This window comes from Nicotiana tabacum, chromosome 18 (genome assembly GCF_000715075.1).
Source record: "Nicotiana tabacum cultivar K326 chromosome 18, ASM71507v2, whole genome shotgun sequence".
NCBI classification, from domain to species: domain Eukaryota; kingdom Viridiplantae; phylum Streptophyta; class Magnoliopsida; order Solanales; family Solanaceae; genus Nicotiana; species Nicotiana tabacum.
The window spans coordinates 132,350,107-132,371,874 of record NC_134097.1 but is presented as its reverse complement, the minus strand read 5'-3'; the positions used below and the strand labels follow the sequence as shown (position 1 = coordinate 132,371,874).

The window sequence follows — 21,768 nt, the reverse complement described above, 5'->3', positions numbered from 1 at the left end:
GTGTTTCCCTCAGATTCATCACGGGATTGCCCCAAGTCGGTAATCTTGCATCCATCATGGTTGTCATAGATCAGTTTTCAAACTATGCAACCTTCATAGCAGCCCCGCAAAATGCAAGATACAACTCGACTCTTCTTCTCGTACATTGTCAAACATTGGGGCCTGCCCAAAGACATTGTTAGTAGGCGCGACTCACGCTTCACTAACAACTTTTGGACTCATCTCTTCAGGTGTACTAGCTTAAAGGCATATTTGAGCTTCAAATCAAATTACTACATTAAAATATTTGTTTAAAGGCATATTTCAAGTAAAATACCGTTATCCACTTAAAAAATTTAATATTTACAAACTTTATATCTAAAATGAATTTCACATCTAAACATAACAGCATATATAAAGACCTTTTTTAGTTTCAACTTCAAATATTTTTATTAAAACGAAGTACAGATTATCTTAATAATTAATAACACTGACGGTGACGGTAAAGATCAAATTTCCGTTCCAACTCCGATCATCTTCAAAGAAGTTATAGTAATCTTAGCTCCTAACGGCGACGTGCCGACGTCGATATCCAACGTGTCATAACGGAGAAAAAACTCCGTTACTAACAATCTCGAAACCAGCACCACAAAATCCTTTCCAGCACATTGTTTATTCTCCACCGTCGGACTCTCCGTTTCAGGTCCGTTAGACCATAATACATGTTTCAATAGCTTTTCCCCTTCTTCACCTACGAACCGATCGGGTACGAACTCATCGGGTCGGTCAAAACTCTTCGGATCCTTCGTCGCAAACGGTTGGTACCCGAATAACAATTCACCTTTCTTCACCTCAAAAACGGCGTCGTGTGATTCGATCATAAGGTCACGTTTGGCTCTCCCGTATTGCGAAGCAACTGGTGGATCAATTCGTAAAGCCTCGTATACAACCGATTTCATCACAGGCATTTTCTCCATCGCCGACATCGTGATCTTCCCGCCGGCGGATTTTACGGCGGATCGGATCTCGTTCGCTAACCGGATATGGAGCTCTACTCCTGCTCTAGCTATCCATTTCAGCATATTAGGAAAGAAAATCTTCATCCCGCCAAAGGAATTGAAACACGTAGCGAAGAGAAGGTTATGACAAGCTTCGTCGCGCGAAATACCAAAATTTTCAGCTTCGTTTAGCACAGTAGTGGAGCTCTCATAGAAGAAATCGTAGAGTCTCTGGTAATCTTTCTTCACTAGAGCTGGCGGTAACCGGAAATTATGGAGGAGAAAGTCGTCTAGAACCTTCGGAAGACCAAGAGTGAGCAAAGGATGAAGCTGAAACAACACCCATTTTCCGATCAATGTGGGACCATCAGTTCCGAGCTTAGTCTCAACTGGGTTCGCTCCGTACAATGATTTAGCCAAGAAATTAAACGCGGCTTGATCATTAGCTGAGTTTAAATCAGCTTTACCATTTTTCTCCATTTCCTTTTCTAGGGTTTTAAACAGCTCCGTATAGCTTTCGTGAAACTGGGGTATTATGTAATCACGACGAGAAGTAAGAAGAAAAAAGAGGAGCTTTTTTAATTTTTCATGGTTCGGTTCAGAAGGATCGAGATAAGAAAGAACACGATAACCGCCGGTGAGTTCAGTCGACGGCATGAAAGTTCCGGTGAAGAGATCCTTTTTCTCGACTTTAGAAATGTCGAAGAGGGTCGGAAAACTCTTGCCGTCGAGCAAAACGACAACGTTTGGATTGGAAGAAATGAAATTTCCAGGTGGCATATTGGTTTTAAATACAGTAGATTTGTATTTTTGAATTCTTGATCTGAAGAATTCTTCTTTACCTTGATTGTAAAAATAATCTTGTCTATCTTTCCATGGACCAATTAAAGGAAGACCATAATCGCCGGGAATTTTACGGATCGGTAATTTTGTGAGCTCAGACGATTGTGTCACTGCTGGTATTTTTTCGGATAAAGAGACTGTAATGGGACGAACAGTGAAGTATTTTGATGGAAACTGTTGGTGAAGAGAATGGAGAGGAAAAACAGAAGACGAAGATAATGTTGCTGTTGCTGTTGCTACTGCCATTGTTGTAAGAAAATGGAGTATGATTTTTTTGATGAAAAAGAAAGAGGAACTTTAAGTAGTGGGAGATGGGACTGTGAATATAATTTTTGATGAAATTTTCTTCTATAATCTAGTGGTGGGACTGGAAAAAGTTTGATGTTTTTGTTTGTGTTTGAGCGTGTGTATAAAACTTCACGTGTATAATATTCTTTCGGTTTACGTGAACCTATTTTGTATTTTGTTCATTTTGAAAAAAATAATTTTTTTTTATTTTGATAACAATTTAGCTTAAACCTATAATTCTACCTTTGATTAGAAGCTTTTATAATCACATAAATAATGTGTATCACTTTTTAATGGATCACAAATTTTAAAAAACATCATTTTTCTTAAACTTTGGTGCTTAGTGCTAAAGAAATTGTTGTTGAAGTTGAATGTTAGACTAGTGTCAGCGTTGAATATTCCTAGATATAATGTTGAAAATTGTGAGCCAGACTTGTGTACCATATGGCAAAATATAATAAGCCGAGAAGTATTAATTACTGAGTAGGATTTTATTTTTCCAATCATTTTAGTAAGGTCTAACTATATATAAATATGAATGTATGTCATACAAAATTAGACATATGTTATAAAATAAAGACTATAAAGTAAAGACAAGTACATAGAGAAACTGATATATTATTCGAATTCAAACTGATGTACATTATGAACTGAAATCTCTTCTATTTATAGAAGAAAGGAAGTTGTTGTGTAAGTTGCTACTATACCAGATATGGATAATTTTCTACTGAGAGCAATGTTAATCCATAACGGAGTACTGAAAGGATAAGCTTATTATACCCGATATGGATAATCTTCTACCGGGGGTAATGTTTATCCATAACTGGGTACTGAAAGGATAAGCTTATTATATCCGATATGGATAATCTTCTACCGGGGATAATGTTTATCCATAACTGGGTACTGAAAGGATAAGCTTATTATACCCGGTATGGATAATCTTCTACCGGGAATAATATTTATCCATAACTAGGTACAGAAAGGATAAACTTATTATACCCGGTATGAATAATCTTCTACCGGGAGTAATGTTTATCCATAACCGGGTATCGAAGTGATAAGCTTCTTCAGGAAGCTTATTTCTAATAGAGTACTTAAATAGATAAACATATTTACGGTGGAGTCCCATATGGATAAGCTTCTTCAGGAAGCTTATTTACAACGGAGTACTAAATGAACATCCATAATATAATATATTTATAAAACTCCCCCTTGAATGTTCATTAAAAGATAATGTGCCTCATTAAAACCTTACTAGGAAAAACCGCGTGGGAAAAAATCCTAGTGAAGGAAAAAGAGTACAGCGCGCATTTTACTCCCCCTGAAGAAAACCGTATTTCAAATATTTGAGTCTCCGCATTCCAATCTTGTATACCATATTCTCAAAAATTGATGTTGGTAAAGACAATCTGCTGGATTGTCACTTGAACTAATTTGATGCACATCAATGTCACAATTTTCCTGAAGATCATGTATGTAGAATAATTCTGGTGAAATGTTCTTCGTTCTATCTCCTTTTATAAATCCTCCCTTTAATAGTGCTATGTATAATATTGTGGGTCTTTTATCACATTCCAACCCACATGTTTCTCGAATGAATCATTGATCTCAATCATATGCACTCCCTGCTTGCCGGTTTGAAATCGAGCTTTATGGATATCGGATAAATAACTTGCATCTGCATTACCAATACGATCTGCACCACTTTTGTTAGCATTAGCAAGATAAATAAGTGCACCATCTACACCGAGATAGAGTATTTCAGGACCAAGGAGCTCATCATCCTCTTCTAAAGGTTGGAACAGATCCTTATTCACTTCAAGTGATTGAATATTCATTGGTGTACTTAATGGGTACACTTTGTCCATGTAAAAGTATTTTTAAGACCCTCTTGGAGCTCTTCCGGAGTTCCAATAAGATTTATGTCACCAACATAAATAGCAAGTGTAACAAATTTTGATGACATTTTCTTTATAAAAATACATGGACAAATAACATAATTTATGTAACTTTCTTTCAGCAAATATTTACTGAGGCGATTATACCACACGCGCACAGATTGATTTAAACCGTACAAAGATCTTTATAATTTGATCGAGTACATTTCTCAAGACTTTGAATTATATGCTTCGGGCATTTTCAATCATTCAAGGATCTTCATATAGATTTAGCCAAATAAGTCATATATGTATGACTTGTATCTAAATGGTATGATATCTTCAAGTGTCTGGACTGCTAGTCCGATCCTCACAATCTTTTACAATATTGTGCACTATATTGTATTAAATATATCGTCGACAATTATTTTGTGTCAGTTCCGAAGCGACATAACTTGTGGAGATCTCATCACTTTCTTTATTTTCAGGTACCTGAACTTTTTCGGGAGTTTCATGAAATGTTATGTCTGTAAGCACGTGATTTTTGCCCTATATGAGAATTACTCCCAAAAAATTCAAAAATAAAATAATTTTTCTTGGTGTGCAATTTTTGTGATATTTTGTGATATGTTGTGTAACTATTTGCATGTTTGTCTGTGCATGTCTATTTGTTAAATTATTAAAAATACAAAAATACGTCGCATTTCGCATGTAGAATTTAATTATACAATTGTTAGTAATTAAGTTTGTTTTAAAAAAAAATAAAAATTACAAAAATAAGCATCGTTTGCATTTTTAGCATTTAATGTTCAAATATACAATTTTATGCTTAATTATTACTTAATTGTGCATTAATTGTTATTGGGAGTTAATTTGTGCTTTTATAACTTAATTTAGTTCTTAATAATAGTTTAAGTATTTTTATAATTTAGTTTTAGAAAAAAATAAAAGAAGAAAAGAGAGCAAAAAAATAAAGAAAGTCGGAATTGGGGCCTCTTCTTCAATTTCAAGTCACAGGCCCAAAAAATGGCCCAACCTTCCCCACGACCCGGTCCATTTCAAACCGGGTCGACCCAACCCAACTCCCCATCTTCATTTTTCATTTTCCATTTCTTTTTACCAAAACAACAAAAAAATCAAACCCTAAAACCTAAAACTAATCCCATCCCCCCCCCCCCTCCTCTCTCTCTCGTCTTCTCCCCAAACGACCCCCAACCTCAAGCAGCCATGGCTGCCCCCCACACACCCATGGCTGCCTCGTTGTCTTCTTCTTCTTCTTCACTTCTGTTCCTTCACGTCCAAACGGTTCTTTTCTATTTTTTCTCCAACGTCAAGCTCCCATGGTTATTTGTTGAGCTCCGGTCATCTTCTTCCTCGTTCCGCCTAAATAGTCCGTCACCCATAACCCCGCCCAGCAGCGAACCGGCATCCATCGTCCCCAGTCCCGTCGTCTTCATGTCCAAACGACTATCGTTGCCTTCATCGACCAAACAACCAGTAGCCACCGCCATGGATGTCGCTGCTTCTTGCTGCATCTGCGTCGTCCGCTTCAATCTCCGAGCTGCTGCTTCTCCGCCATGGACGAGCACGCACAGCTGCTCATGTTTCAGCCCATGTCGTTACTGCTTCCCTTCCTCCTTCCAGCTGCGTCGACCAGCTGTTGCGGCTTCGTTTCTACTTCTGATGGTGTGTCATCTTCTTCGTTTTCGTCAAGGATTCGTTTGGTTTTCGTTTGAGTCTGTCGTGTGTTGTTTTGAGTTCAAGAGGAAGGGGAGTTTATCGTTGAAGGCAAGATCCGTTAGGGCGTTGGTAGTCTTGGTACGATAATCATTTTTCGGACAGATTTGTTTCATTCAAGATCTTCGTCGGTTAGTTGGTTTTTGAATCTCATTTATCGTCCATATTTTTGTTTGGTATTTTTCGGATCCAAAATCGATAAATGATTCAATTCTTGTTTGGTTTGTTCGTCGTTGAAATAATTTTCTAGTTTGTTCATATGTTTTGTTGATTAAATTTTTAGATTTCAAATGGAAATTAATTAATCTGTTTTTCATGTTTATTTTATGTTTGTTTTATTGTTTAGGTAAAAATTTGTTAGTTTAATGTTTGTTAGATTCAAATTGAAATTTAATTGATTATTTCTTCAATTTGTTTCATGTTAAGTATTTTCCAGAAATTATTAATGTTGTTTGAGTCATTTAATCCGTCATGTTTGTTGTTTTAAAATAGACTCATTCATGTTCATACTTTGTTTGGTTGATCTTGAATCCGAAATTTGTATAGTTTGATTTCTTGTTTATCATTTATGATTATTTCTTGAATTTGTCTCATAATCTTGTTTAAGTTTAATATAGGAATTGTTGGTTGTAATGTTGTTAGAGTTGATTTTAAGTTCAATATTATTGAATTTAGAAATCTGAATATACTTGTTTGTTGTTGTTGTTGTTGAATCTGAAAATAGGTTTGTTTGTTGCTAAAAATATTGTTCAATCAAATTTTAGTTGTTCTTTGTTGTTTAATTTGTGTTCATGTGATTTGTTGTTGAAATGTTGAAGAAATCATGTTCATGTGATTTGTTGTTTGAATTTGTGTAGAAATTGGTCATATTGGTATATTTTTTGGTTGAGTGTGATTAATTGATTTGTTATAGCTGATGGGGGTACTTTGGTAATTTGCAGTACGTTCAAGGGTAGTTTGGTAATTTCAGTAAGGTCGGAGGGGTAGTTTAGGAATTGTACATTTTGTAATTTTTTATGTTAAGCATGGGGGACAAAAAATAATGGGGTGGATTTTGATATAATTGTTTAATTTAATGGGGGACAAGACAAATTTTAGTGTGGGGGAATCTGATATTTGTTTATGTTAGGCATGAGGGACAAAATATAATGGGGTGGGGTTGATATATTTATTTAATGTAATGGGGATGAGTGGGAAGATAATGGGTTTGGTAGGAGAAAGTAATTGATTTTAATTGAGTTTGGGAATGTGTTATATATAGAGAGGTCTTTATACAAAAGATGGACACACAGAAGAACAAGAAAAAAAGAACGAATCTGAAATAAAAGAATAAAAAGAGACAGAACAGAATAACACAAAGGCAGAGAAAAAAAAAGAGCTGAATATTTAAGAGAGAAAAAAATTCCGAAAAATATTCAAATTTTCAAATAAAAAAAAACTAAAAAATCTTCTGCTTTCTTTCATTGTTTGAAATCAGCATTAATTGTTGTTGTTTCATAAAAGTTGGAAGCATTTGTTTTGGGATTACTACTCCACCGGTCTGTTACTGGGTTGTTACTGTTGCTGGGTTGTTGTTGTTGTGTTGTACTGTTATTACTGCTGCTGATTCTCATCTTCATTTTCTTTTGCTTCCAATATCAGGTACACATCTGACACGCTGGTTATTGTAATCCGAATATGAAGCATGAATACGAAAAATGAAGAGTTGAAATTCTGAATTAACTTTAATTATATTCTGAATTTTATTTGTATGTATAATTTATTTAGTTTGCAAAAAATCAGAATCGTGTAGCTATTTAATACATATAGTGGAACATCCGACGATAGCTTAACGATTGAACTATCTATATATTGCCTAAAAATAAATAAATGGTGTAGTAACTCCGTCAAGTAAAAATCAAACGAATAGGCCATCTAGTAGGAACTTGGTAGAAATATTGTTTAGTTAAATAATATTGGTTAATTTCAGCATGTAAATGGTCTAGGATTAAAATTAGATTGCTAAGTTTTTTTTTAATTTGACAAACTGATAGCATGCCTAGTATAATGTAACTAGGTAATAACATGTGAATAAGACGGCCCAGGTTTAATTTTATGTCATACACGTTGGGCCTGGGCCTGCAGTGACAACACACTATCATGTTTGCATCATTTTTAGATTTTATGAATCATATTCAAAATTCATCTATAACAACTCAAGCATGTAAATAAATTAAGATATTTTTTCTTTTATTTTGTAGAGACAAATTTCAATGGAAAATGTAGGTATTTTAGGACTGTCCTTTTAAAAATAAAATGAGACGAGCCTCGCTTAATAAAATATATAGATTGTGGGGCCCTCATAAAATGTTTAATTAAAATTAATTAGACTTTGGGATGAGCCGTTTAGCAAAAATCCACGGCCTTACCCAGAAATAATAACACGCTAATTGCTTTAGGCGCGCATTTTAATAAGCTTACTTTCTTAAATTCGGGTGTGCATTTCATGCGACCCAAACCCAAATCCCAAAACATTGAATAAAAATACGTTCCGGATCGCGGGTGCATTTTATGTGACGCAATCCAAAGACATGTTTTTAAACGATGTTCACATTTTAAAAAAAAACAATATAATGATAAAAGTGGTAAAAAGATAAAATTTGCACATAAGTTCATATTTGTATAAAATCAGATAATCAAGCCAAATATAACAGTTGAGCGACCGTACTAGAACCACGGAACTCGGGAATGCCTAACACCTTCTCCCGGGTTAACAGAATTCCTTATCCGGATTTCTGGTGCGCAGACTGTAATATGGAGTCATTCTTTTCCTCGATTCGGGATTAAAATTGGTGACTTGGGACACCTTAAATCTCCCAAGTGGCGACTTTGAAATAAATAAACAAATCCCGTTTCGATTGTCCTTTAATTGGAAAAACTCCTGTACCCTAGCGGGGGCAGAAAAAGGAGGTGTGACAGCTCTGGTGACTCTGCTGGGGACTAGAGAACCAGAACCACTTGTTCAGGGTTCAAGAATTCGAGCTTAAAATAACTGTTATAGTTGGCTTTATTTATTATCTGATTTTTACATGATATATGCCTAATGTGCTAAATGATGCTTTTACCGCTTTAATATTATCTGAATTGTGTATATAAAACTGCTACGAAACCCTTCTTCTTTCTGAGTCTTCTGAATTTATGGTGTACACGTGCGCGTGGCCCACCTTTCTGTTAGAAGTCATACCAAATAAGACAAAGTTGGGACAAGTAACTAGGCCGGGTAGACTTTCGTGCTCCCGGTACATTGCCCCCACTTCGGCTCAAGCTGTCCACTTGGGTAAGCCAGGGCTAGAACAATATGCCTCAGGTTTTTCACTTAGAATAACTCAGCTTCATGTCGGATCCCTAGTAGGAACGTTTGTTTGCATCACGTTCATCTGACTTTGGAGGCTCAACACAGGGGTTGGGTCTATCTAGGACAGGTGTACCCAAAAATGAAAATGACCATCCTGATGCATCTTACTTGCTGCTACTTGCGCATTTATTTGATTCGGACTTGTGTGTTGACTGACTTTTGAATATCAGGAATAATATTTTGAAATTTAAAAAAAAAAGAAAAAAGAAATAGCGGTTAGGGAATTGATTGTTTATTTTTTTTTAAAAAACTCAATGCCCAAATACTGTCAAAACTCTGCAGAAATTTTGAGAAATTGAAAAAAAAATGTTTTATTAGTTTGTTTTACTAAAAAGCAAAGGAAAAATAGAAAGAAAAAAAAATCGTTGTTCTGTCTTATTTTTCAAAAAAACAAAAATAAAAAATAAAAAAGGAAAATAGTTTGTCTTCCCTTGAAAAATGACAATGAAAAAAAAAGGGTCTTATTTTTAAAATAGTTTTTTTTATTTGTTTCTGAAAATGCCAAAATGAAAATGAAAGAGTCGTGCTTGGAAAGTGTTTTTGTTATTTGTTGCTGGAAAAAAAAATCTGCTTTAAAATAGTTCGGTTATTTGGCTCGAACTACGCGGGTTTGATTCTCACCGGATGTGAGATACGTAGGCAACCCTCATCGGGTCCAACCCCCCTTTTGCTAAAATAGCCAAAAAAAAATATATGTCAAATTTTAATTTTGTCATAAAGAAGTCGGGTGACGCTGTTTTATCAAGACATAGCCGAATGTTCCCAAAAGGGACGCCGGAAGGCTGACTTTGCATAAACAGCCACTTTTTGGGTCATGTTTAAGATTTGGTCCAGTTGACCCACACAGCCTTAAAAATCTTCGTCCCCGAGACATTGAAAGGTCGTGTTTGCAATATTGAGTTTGCTAATTTGAAAAACGATAAAAAGAGTCATGAATAAGTAGGGTGATGTTGTTTTGTCAAAACATAGCCGAATGTTCCCGAAAGGGACGCCGGAAGGCTGACTTTGCATAAACAGCCACCTTTTGGGTCGTGTTTAGGATTTTTGGTCCAGTTGACCCACACAGCCTTAAAAATCTTCGTCCCCGAGGTGCTGAAGGGCCGTGTTTGCAACACCACGTTTTCATTGTAATTTGAAAAAAAAAACAAAGAGTCAACGGTCAGGTGAATACCGTTTGGATTTTTGGTCAAAATAAGCCGAGCCAGCTTCGACCGCGTCTTAAACCGTTCTTGCCGAATTAGCCTTAGAGTATCTTTCAGTTGTCGAAAGGCTATTTTCAGAATGAACAAGTTTGTAAAGTGTCATAAAATAATCCTCTCCGGCCTCAAAATTTGGAAGGGGCCACGTTTGCAAAAAATAACCGTTCGGTTGCATTTGTCAAACGGAGAAAGGAAGTTGGCCGTTTGTTTCTGGAGTTTGTAAATCTTTTGATTAAAATATGTGGGTTGTTTGATTTTCGAGTTTGTAGGTCATCTTCAAATCATTGAAACCCAGTTTGTTTTAAATTGAAAAAAATGATTAGTATTGTTTATCTTTTATTGGTCCGAACTACGCAAGGTCTGATTCATGCGGGGTCATGATAAGTAGGCAATCTCCATAAGATTCGACCACAAAAAAAAATACAAAAAAAAAATGAAAAAAATGAATGAAAAAAAGAAAAAGAATGGAAAAAATGAAAAAATGAAAAAATCGAAAGAAAAAAAAAGAGAAAAAAAAAGATGTTGTTAATAATGAGGACCGACTGAGTCCATTCTAACCTGTTTTGAATCGCAAAAAAGAAGGTGGTTGGTTTGTGGTAAGCCGGAAATACAAGACCCAGAAGCACACTTTGTGGGGATCAGGCCTGATAGCAGAAGCACTCAAATCCTATTGGGGACTTGTTGACTAAGGTTGATGATATTGAAGTTGGTAATGGTCTAGGCAATACTGATGCGAAGCTCAGTGACTAAGATGTCAATTTTGATAAAGTGGGAGGACGCTCCGTTCCTTGGTGAGCAAGAGAGAAGCTTGTGGTGGCTTATTTTGTTGTCATTTCTGGTGTTCGGATTATTAGGGTTGTAATTCAGATATTGTCTTGTGTCAAACTGTCTTATCTTTCCGTTTTGTCATTACGGTTTGTTTAAGTTTGTCCAGGCTGTGTTAGGATTTTATTCTGGTTGTTTTGTTTGTTTTGACATTCAAACCATTTCACCGGTAGTCTAATGCAAAATCCGGTCTCTTTTTTATTTTATTTTTCAGTCAGTTTTTTGTTTAGTCCTTTTATCATTTTGTTCAATGCCGATTCTAGTGACATGACATGCGCACACAGTTTGGGCCTAGTCTTTAAAGTTAATCATAAAACCCTAGGAAGGTGATCAAAACATTTAAAAGAAATAAGAACGGTTTGAGATTATTTGAAGCCCGAGTCATGTGGAACTGGGGCAAGTAAAACATAAAGAAAACTGTTAAATGCAAGATTCGCCAAATTGACATGAGGGTCGTGCATGAGAGTGAGAGTGTCGCCCGGCATTTGCTTTAGAAAATGACAAATGAAAAAGCAAGTGTTTAACATAATTGTCAAGTCCAGCACCATCGGAAGAGACTATAAATCTATGTTCAATTGTGTTGTTTGCACTTGGCATGTTTTGAAGACTGGAATGACGAAGGCATTTTGTTCTGCTACCTAAACACTTTATCCTTCGTTACCTCTTTTGAGCCTTATTTATTTTCTTTCATACCCCTCGTTCGGAATCAATAGCAACGACTAGGAAATAAGAGCCTGTGAGGTAAAAAAATGTAAAAAAAAAGGAAGTCATAATTAAGAAGAGGAATTGGGAACTACGTTTGACCTGATTCCTCAAAGAGGATACGTAGGCGCTTCACGGCTCGGTCATAGGGTACATAATGGCCACAATGGTCACAGTGTACATGGTGTGATAAAAATTAAAAAAAAATTAAAAATAAATAATCCCCAAGCAAGAAACTGGGGCAAGGGTGGCGCTTGTGGTAAGCAAAATTGGTTCCGAAGGTTGTAATTTTGAACCCCAAATTTATTTTGTTTTGAGACTTTAATACCCTTTCTTTCTAGCCTATCCAAAAACTCACATTACGGTCCAAAGAAAGACCTTATGATCAGTCTGCAAACGATGCCAAGTCAGACAAATGAGAGTCTTACCGGCAAACATAACATTCTGTTCACAGCAGAAAGGACTCTAATCTCCAGTAGAGAGAGTCATACCGGCAACACTCCAAATCCCCAGCTGGAAAGTGATACAAATGAGAGAGTCTTATCGGTGAAAATCTTCACGGACACCATAAGGCGATGAAAGCTGAGAGAAAAACCAAAATGAGAGAGGCTTGATAGTGAAAACCCTTCGGGCACTACAAGTCGAATAAGATTGAGAATCAGATGGGGAATTGCCAATTGAAGGTCTTGAAAGACGATTGACGGCGGAGGATAGGCCACATATGCATGTCATGACCATTAGAGTCGGTATCTGCGTTTGATAGGTTTTTATTTATAGTTTCTTTTGTTAAAGAGTCATATTTTTCCTTTGTCTTTTATTCTGTTCCTTTTTATCTTTCTCCTTTCATAGAAAATTCCCCAGTAGAGTCTGTTTGGTCAGAACCAGTGGGAAATGACTTCAAAATAGGCCATCAGCTTTCCAATTATGCAAGATGAGATCTGGCTAGTACATCCAAGTGGTATAGTCAGCAAGGAACAAGCGCAAGGCCAGTGTCAAGAAAGATATCCCCAACAAAAGGGAATTGACAAAAGGATTGACGAGTGTCAAGAGGGATACCCTTGCCGAAATCAAAGGTTATAAACCTCAAGGCCAAGGCCTGTGGACAAATTAAGGAGAGCAATGAGCATGGTTTGGTAAATTCATGCGAGACTAAAAGGTCGGGGAAATGCCAGTTTCCGAGCTATGCCACAAAAGAAGAGGGATATCCCCAGCGGAAAGGGATTATCCCCAGCAAATAATATCATCCCCAACAAGTTGTGGAACGCAGAGCAAGGAAGGAGAAAGGGAAATCCATCCCCAGTAGGAGTATCACAACCAACCACCGCGTTTTAAACTAACAAATTTTGTTTGGATTTGAAACAGGTAAAGGAAATGGCATCGATGTCGGAAATGCATGCCATAAGGGAGATTGTCAAACTGGGGCAGAAAATTTTCCTTTCATTTGGAAAATTTTCTGGAAGTCAGGTACCCGTTTGAGGAAGAATAAAGATAATATCAGTCTCAAGGAAAGTGGTCTTTGAACCAGTGTTGCCCCAATATAATAAGTTTCAATGGAGGAAAATGTTCCTCAGCAGACAGGACAAAGGGATGACACTTGTGCTCAGAAAAGCAAAAGCCATTATCATCCCCAACAGCTTCTAGAAGAATGAAGCATCGATTTGAAGGGATAAAATTCCCCAGCAGCGTTATCCTCAACAACGTTATCCCAAGAAGATAACACTTTTTGAGAGAAAATAAAAAAAAATAAAAAAAAATAAAAAAATTGAAGGAGGGGAAGAAAGGAGACTCCCCTAGTGGTATTATCCCCAGCAAGCAAGAACAAAGCAGCGCAAAGGAAAAAGAAAAGAAAAGAAGAAATTACGAAGGTAAGTTTCTCAAATCATTGATCTTTACATTTTCCTCCTAGGATAAAAGTCCTAATCTGATGAATTTCCCTCCTGATACAATCTTGGTCCGATGAAATTTTTCTCCCAAGATAAGATATCAAATCTTAGTCCGATGAATTTTTCTCCTAAGATATCAAATCTTAGTCCGATGAATCTTTCTCCTAAGATAGAAATCTTAGTCTGATGAAATTTTCTCCTAAGATATCAAATCTTAGTCCAATGAATCTTTCTCCTAAGATCACAACAAAATGGACCTAGTTTGACGATTTATCTCCTAGAGTCACAATCTTGGTCCGATGGAATTTTTTCTCCCAAGATAAGATATCAAATCTTAGTCCGATGAAATTTTCTCCTAAGATACCAAATCTTAGTCCGATGAATCTTTCTCCTAAGATAGAAATCTTAGTCCGATGAAATTTTCTCCTAAGATATCAAATCTTAGTCCGATGAATCTTTCTCCTAAGATCACAACAAAATGGACCTAGTTTGACGATTTATCTCCTAGAGTCAAAATCTTGGTCCGATGGAATCTTTCTCTCAAGATAATATAATAAAATCTTAGTCGGATGAATCTTCTCCTAGGATCAAAATCTAGTCTGATGAATTTTCTCCTAGGATAATTTGAAAAAGATGAAGTTTAAATTTGAAAAAAAAAGAGTCATTTTTTTTAGTTTTCTTAAGATTATCAATATTCAGTTGTTGTTGAGGTCAGGAGCCCGCCTGGAGAACGGAGGCTGAATTATTTTTAAAAGTTGTTGTCAAAGTCAGAAGATCGCCTGAAGAAAGGAAAGGCGTTTTATTTTTTAAAAAAAAGTTGTTAAAATCTCGCCAGCCAAAGAAAGGAATGGCATTTTTTGAAAAGTTGTTGAAGTCAGGAGCCCCCTGAAGAACAGAATGGCGATTTATTGGTTGAAGTCAGGAGCCCCCTGAAGAATAGAATGGCGATGTATTGGTTGAAGTCAGGAGCCCCCCTGGAGAACAGAATGGCGATTTATTGGTTGAAGTCAGGAGCCCCCCTGGAGAACAGAATGACGATTTATTTGTTGAAGTCAGGAGCCCCCCTGAAGAACAAAATGGCGTTTTATTGTTTGAAGTCAGAAGCTCGCCTGAAGAAAGGAAAGACGTTTTATTTTTAAAAGTTGTTAAAATCTCGCCAGCCAAAGAAAGGAATGGCATTTTAGAAGTTATTGGTTGAATTCAGGAGCCCCCCTGAAGAAAAGAATGGCGATTTGTGGTTTGAAGTCAGAAGATCGCCTGAAGAAAGGAAAGACGTTTTATTTTTAAAAAAGTTGTTAAAATCTCGCCATCCAAAGAAAGGAATGACATTTTTGAAAAGTTGTTGAAGTTAGGAGTTCCCCTGAAGAACAGAATGGCAATTTATTTTTGGCATTATTGGTTGAAATCAGGAGCCCCTCCTGAAGAACAGAATGGCGATTTGTTGGTTGAAGTCAGGAGCCCCCCTGAAGAACAGAATGACGATTTATTGGTTGAAGTCAGGTGCCCCCTAGAGAACAGAATGACGATTTATTGGTTGAAGTCAGGAGCCCCCCTGAAGAACAGAATGGCGATTTATTGGTTGAAGTCAGGAGCCCCCCTGAAGAATAGAATGGTGATTTATTGGTTGAAGTCAGGAGCCCCCCTGAAAAACAGAATGGCGATTTATGGTTTGAAGTCAGAAGATCGCCTGAAGAAAGGAAAGGCGTTTATTTTAAAAGTTGTGTATTTGAAGTTAGGAGCCCGCCTGAAGAGAGGAAAGGCATTTTATTTTTCAAAATTATCGTTGAAGTCAGGAGCCCGCCTGAAGAAAGGAAAGGCATTTTTAAAAGTTGTTGAAATCTCGCCAACCTAAAGAAAGGAATGGCATTTTGTTTTTAAAGTTGTTGATGAAGTTGGGAGCCCGCCCATAAAACAGAGGCATACATTTCAGTCTTTACATTTCAAGTGTTGAAGTTGGGAGCCCGCCCATAGAACAAAGGCATACATTTCAGTTTTCTCATTTCAAGTGTTGAAGTTGGGAGCCCACCCATAGAACAGAGGCATACATTTCAGTCTTTTCATTTCAAGCGTTGAAGTTGGGAGCCCGCCAATAGAATAGAGACATACATTCAGTCTTTTCATTTCAAGTGTTGAAGTTGGGAGCCCGCCCATAGAACAGAGGAATACATTCAGTCTTTTCATTTCAAGTATTAAAGTTGGGAGCCCGCCCATATAACAGAGGAATACATTCAGCATTAATTTTCAAGTATTGAAGTTGGGAGCCCGCCCATACAACAGAGGCATACATTTCAAGATCAAGTCAGAGGACAATAAAACAGAGGGTTACAATAGGAATCCCCAGCAGGAAACAATAAAATTCCCCAGCACCGGGAAGCAGAAGGTTGCAACAAGATGTCCCAGCACAAACTCAAGTGCATGTGTCAAAAAGATGAAAAGCACCGGAAGAAATGCAAGCAGACAAGAAAGCAAGGTAACAAGAACAAATTGCAGTCTAGCCTAGCTTCTTGTTTTCTTTTAAGCACGGTGTAACAAGGAGATCGGTAAGCAGTAGTAATAGCATGCAACAACAGTAATATTGCAGTCCCACGGTAGTCCCAGCTACCAAAACTTCCCGAACTACATTGACCTGAATCCTGTTTAGCCTAGGATATGTAGGAAACCTTTGAAGCAAAGGTTCGGTTAAATCTTTTTCAAAAAATGCTTCACACGGAGTACTCTGATGGGCAAAAATCGCTCGCTTTATCTTTGCACGAAAACCCTTCGTGTCTTAGGGCAAAGAGGGGCAGCTGTAAGCACGTGATTTTTGCCCTATATGAGAATTACTCCCAAAAAATTCAAAAATAAAATAATTTTTCTTGGTGTGGAATTTTTGTGATATTTTGTGTAACTATTTGTATGTTTGTCTGTGCATGTTTATTTGTTAAATTATTAAAAATACAAAAATATGTCGCATTTTGCATGTAGGATTTAATTATACAATTGTTAGTAACTAAGTTTGTTTTATAAAAAATAAAAATTACAAAAATAGGCATCGTTTGCATTTTTAGCATTTAATGTCCAAATATACAATTTTATGCTTAATTATTATTTAATTGTGCGTTAATTGTTATTGGGAGTTAATTTGCGCTTTTAAAACTTAATTTAGTTCTTAATAATAGTTTAAGTATTTTTATAATTTAGTTTTATAAAAATAAAAGAAGAAAAGAGAGCAAAAAAATAAAGAAAGTCGGAATTGGGCCTCTTCTTCAAATTCAAGACACAAGCCCAAAAAATGGCCCAATCTTCCCAAACGACCCAGTCCATTTCGAACTGGGTCGACCCAGTCCATAACCCAAAGACCCAACACCCCTATTATCTTACATTTTTACAAAAAAAAAAAAAAAAAAAAACCTAAACTCATCCGCCCCCCCACCTTTCTCTTTCTCTCTTCTCCTTCACCATCTTCTTCTCCAAACCTTCCAAACCTCCCATGGCTGCCCCTTGCAGCTTCTCCAAGCATCATCCATGGCCGCCCTGCCTATCCCTTCGACACACACACATGCACGTCACCCTCACGACCCCGGCTCGACTAAACGACCCCTCCACCGTCCGCCATTGACGAGCAACGTTGTTGCTGCGTTTTGCTCATCGACCAGCTGCTTTTGCTTTCTCCTTCTTCAACCTTACGTCCAAACACACCTTACGCTGCTGCTTAACGTCCAGAAACTCTCCAGCTCGTGAAGTTTTACAGTCCGCCATGGACGAGCACGCACAGCTGCGTCGACCAGCTCTACTGTGCCGCTGCTACTGCTTCAACTTTCTTATACACTGCTGCTGCCATGGCCAGCCGCGGGCTGCTTCACGTTTCAGCTTCTGCTGTTGCTCCTTTCCTCTTCGTTTCGTCAAAGTTCGAAGGTCTTTCGTTGAGTCGAGGCCCGGATAGATTTGTTTGCAATCGAGTTCGTCGTTTCATTTCTGGTTAGTTGGTTTTTGAATCTCATTTATTGTCCGTAATTTTTGTTTGATATTTTTCGGATCCGAAATCGTTAAATGTTTGTTTCGTTCATTATTTTTGTGAATTTTTCAGTTTGTTTCATGTTTGTTTCATTGTTCTTATTTATTGTTTAGGTAAATGTTGTTAGTTTAATGTTAGTTAGATACAAATTGAAGTTTAATTAATTGTTTCTTCAATTTGTTTCATGTATTTTATGTATTTTCCAGAAATTGTTAATATTGTTAAGTTCAAGTTTAATTCATAATTGTTTCTTCTTAGGTTTTGTTTTGTTATTTGCCTAAAAGAATTTAGTTGTAATAGGGAAGTATGTTGGTTTAATCATTTGAATCCGTCATGTTGTTTTTGTTCAAAATAAATTTAATTCATGTCCATACTTTGTAAAATTGTTCTTGAATCCGAAATTTGTACAGTTTGATTTCTTGTTTATCATTTATGATTATTTCTTGAATTTGTCTCATAATCTTGTTTAAGTTTAATATATGAATTGTTGGTTGTAATGTTGTTAGAGTTAATTTTAAGTTCAATATGATTGAATTTAGAAATCTGAATATACTTGTTTGTTGTTGTTGTTGAATCTGAAAATAGGTTTGTTTGTTGCTAAAACTATTGTTCAATCAAATTTTAGTTGTTCTTTGTTGTTCAATTTGTGTTCACGTGATTTGTTGTTGAAATGTTGAAGAAATCATGTTCATATGATTTGTTGTTGAAATATTGAAGAAATTATGTTCATGTGATTTGTTGTTTGAATTTATGTAGAAATTGGTCATATTGGCTATATTTTGGTTGAGTTTGATTAATTGATTTGTTATAACTGATGGGGGTAGTTTGGTAATTTGTAGTACGTTCAGGGGTAGTTTGGTAATTTTAGTAAGGGCTGAGGGGCATTTTTGGAATTTAATTTCTGAATAATTATTTATTTTGAATGTTTTTTCCATTAAAATTAAGATAATATTAAAGTAATTAAGCATGGGGAACAAAATGTAATGGGGTAGGTTTTGATATAATTGTTTAATTTAATGGGGGACAAGACAAAATGTAGTGGAGGGGAATATGGTAATTATTTATGATAGGCATGGGGGACAAAATATAATGGGTGGGGTTGATGTACTTATTTAATGTAATGGGGATGAGTGGGAAGATAATGAGTTTGGTAGGAGAAAGTGATTGATTTTAATTGATTAAAGGGTTGGGGATATAAGATAGAGGTCTTGAATCAAAATGGGGAAAGGAATCTGAAATAAGAGAATAAAAAGAGACAGAACAGAAAAACACAAAGGCAGAGTAAAAAAAAGAGCTGAATATTTAAGAGAGAGAAAAATTCCGAAAAATATTCAAACCTTCAAATAAAAAAAACAAAAAAAAATATTCTGCTTTCTTTCATTGTTTGAAATCAGCATTAATTGTTGTTGTTTCATAAAAGTTGGAAGCATTTGTTTTGGGATTACTACTCCACCGGTCTGTTACTGGGTTGTTACTGTTGCTGGGCTGTTGTTGCTGTGTTGTACTGTTATTACTGCTGCTGATTCTCATCTTCATTTTCTTTTGCTTCCAATATCAGGTACACATCTGACACGCTGGTTATTGTAATCCGAATATGAAGCATGAATACGAAAAATGAAGAGTTGAAATTCTGAATTAGCTTTAATTATATTCTGAATTTTATTTGTATGTATAATTTATTTAGTTTGCAAAAAATCAGAATCGTGTAGCTATTTAATACATATAGTGGAACATCCGACGATTATATTGCCAAAAAAATGGTGTAGTAACTCCGTCAAGTAAAAATCAAACGAATAGGCCATCTAGCAGGAACTTGGTAGAAATATTGTTTAGTTAAATAATATTGGTTAATTTCAGCATGTAAATGGTCTAGGATTAAAATTAGATTGCTAAGTTTTTTTTTAATTTGACAAACTGATAGCATGCCTAGTATAATGTAACTAGGTAATAACATGTGAATAAGACGGCCCAGGTCTAGTTTTATGTCATACACGTTGGGCCTAGGCCTGCAGTGACAACAGACTGTCATGTATGCATCATTTTCAGATTTTATGAATCATATTCAAAATTCATCTATAACAACTCAAGCATGTAAATAAATTAAGATATTTTTTCTTTTATTTTGTAGAGACAAATTTCAGTGGAAAAATGTAGGTATTTTAGGACTGTCCTTTTAAAAATAAAATGAGACGAGCCTCGCTTAATAAAATGTATAGATTGCGTGGCCCTCATAAAATGTTTAATTAAAATTAATTAGACTTTGGGATGAGCTGTTTAGCAAAATTCCACGGCCTTACCCAGAAATAATAACACGCTAATTGCTTTAGGCGCGCATTTTAATAAGCTTACTTTCTTAAATTCGGGTGTGCATTTCATGCGACCCAAACCCAAATCCCAAAACATTGAATAAAAATACGTTCCGGATCGCGGGTGCATTTTGTGTGACGCAATCCAAAGACATGTTTTTAAACGATGTTCACATTTTTAAAAAAAAAATATAATGATAAAAGAGGTAAAAAGATAAAATTTGCACATAAGTTCATATTTGTATAAAATCAGATAATCAAGCCGAATATAACAGTTGAGCGACCGTGCTAGAACCACGGAACTCGGGAATGCCTAACACCTTTTCCCGGGTTAACAGAATTCCTTATCCGGATTTCTGGTGCGCAGACTGTAATATGGAGTCATTCTTTTCCTCGATTCGGGATTAAAATTGGTGACTTGGGACACCTTAAATCTCCCAAGTGGCGACTCTGAAATAAATAAACAAATCTCATTTCGATTGTCCTTTAATTGGAAAAACTCATGTACCCTAGCGGGGGCAGAAAAAGGAGGTGTGACAATGTCGTGGGCTCTTCTAGAGCTTATTCCCTCCTCATTTTGATCATTAGCTCCTACTATTTTTCAAGGATTGTTACCTTTGGAACCGATTGGTCTACCACGCTTCATGCGTATAGTAAACTCTATCCTTCAGGGACTTTAATTTTAATAAGAGCATTTGCAGCTGAAATATGATATTTAATTTTGGATCAGCAAATGCTTCTCGCATTCGACTTGAATTATCTTCTAAGTGAGGATCATGATAATTCGATTCATATAGCATATTTTTCAACTGTTTATTTCATCCCCCAAATGTTAGAAAAACTAACATATATCCCCAATCATCTTTGGGAAACATATCTTTGTGTATTATGGTAGAGAAATTAATCATATACCACGCAACAAAAGATAGTAAAAATATTTGGTTTCTGATTCTAAACCAATGGTGAAGGGAGGACTTGTCATATATTGTTGATCTGATGCATACAAGTGCTGTTATATGCAATTTAGAAAATCTTAGACCAACACATGAAGCTTTGTTCTCATAAGCAATGGTTTAGCCATTAATAGGAGGTATTCAATGCTAAACCAGCTTGGATATAAACCAGCATTATCATGATGAACTGTCTTGATTTCATAATCTGAAAATTATGCTCTTAATCGAGAAAAGCAATTCCAAATGCCAAACTGCAGGTTGACAATAATTACACATGTAACCATCTCATATATGCACCTATAAGTGGTTCACATGATAGGTGAATGAGCCCATATTCACTTTTTATCTATTTCAGAATCAGGGGTCTTAGTCCCAACTTTAGCTGGTATAATCAATTTATTATGAGAACAAGCAACACATGAGAATTCCTGAAGAATCTTCTAGTTCATTAGTATATGCTTATCTGAATTCTCAAATAACTCATTTAAAAATGGCAAATGAAAACTTCAAGTTTATCATGTCATGCGCTATCACTTAGTAAACTTCTGGTTTACTATGGCATAAACTTTTGCTTTAGTAAACTTCTGGTTTACTGTGATACATGATATAGTACAAATTAAAGAATAAGGCGGGTAACTTCTCACATACATATTATTTTACCCCCTATGATTGTGGAAACATGAAGATTATCAATCTTTCAATCATTTGTAGTCTCAATATGATAGCCATTTGTATTAGTAAACTTCAGGTTTACTACAACATATGTTTTGACCATAATCATATAATATGA

At 36.0% G+C, this 21,768-nt stretch overlaps 1 protein-coding gene across 1 annotated transcript; it reads right to left on the bottom strand.

Annotated features, from left to right (window-relative positions):
* Nucleotides 1-402: 402 nt before the first annotated feature.
* Nucleotides 403-2,214, bottom strand: LOC107832778 (allene oxide synthase 2, chloroplastic-like). Its single transcript, XM_016660658.2, has one exon. The coding sequence runs from the start codon at nucleotides 2,064-2,066 to the stop codon at nucleotides 489-491; it is 1,578 nt and encodes a 525-aa protein (XP_016516144.1). The 5' UTR covers nucleotides 2,067-2,214; the 3' UTR covers nucleotides 403-488.
* Nucleotides 2,215-21,768: the final 19,554 nt, after the last annotated feature.

Excerpts from the sequence above, each read along its gene's own strand:
- LOC107832778 (XM_016660658.2), bottom strand. The coding sequence starts at position 2,066 with ATGGCAGTAGCAACAGCAACAGCAACATTATCTTCGTCTTCTGTTTTT.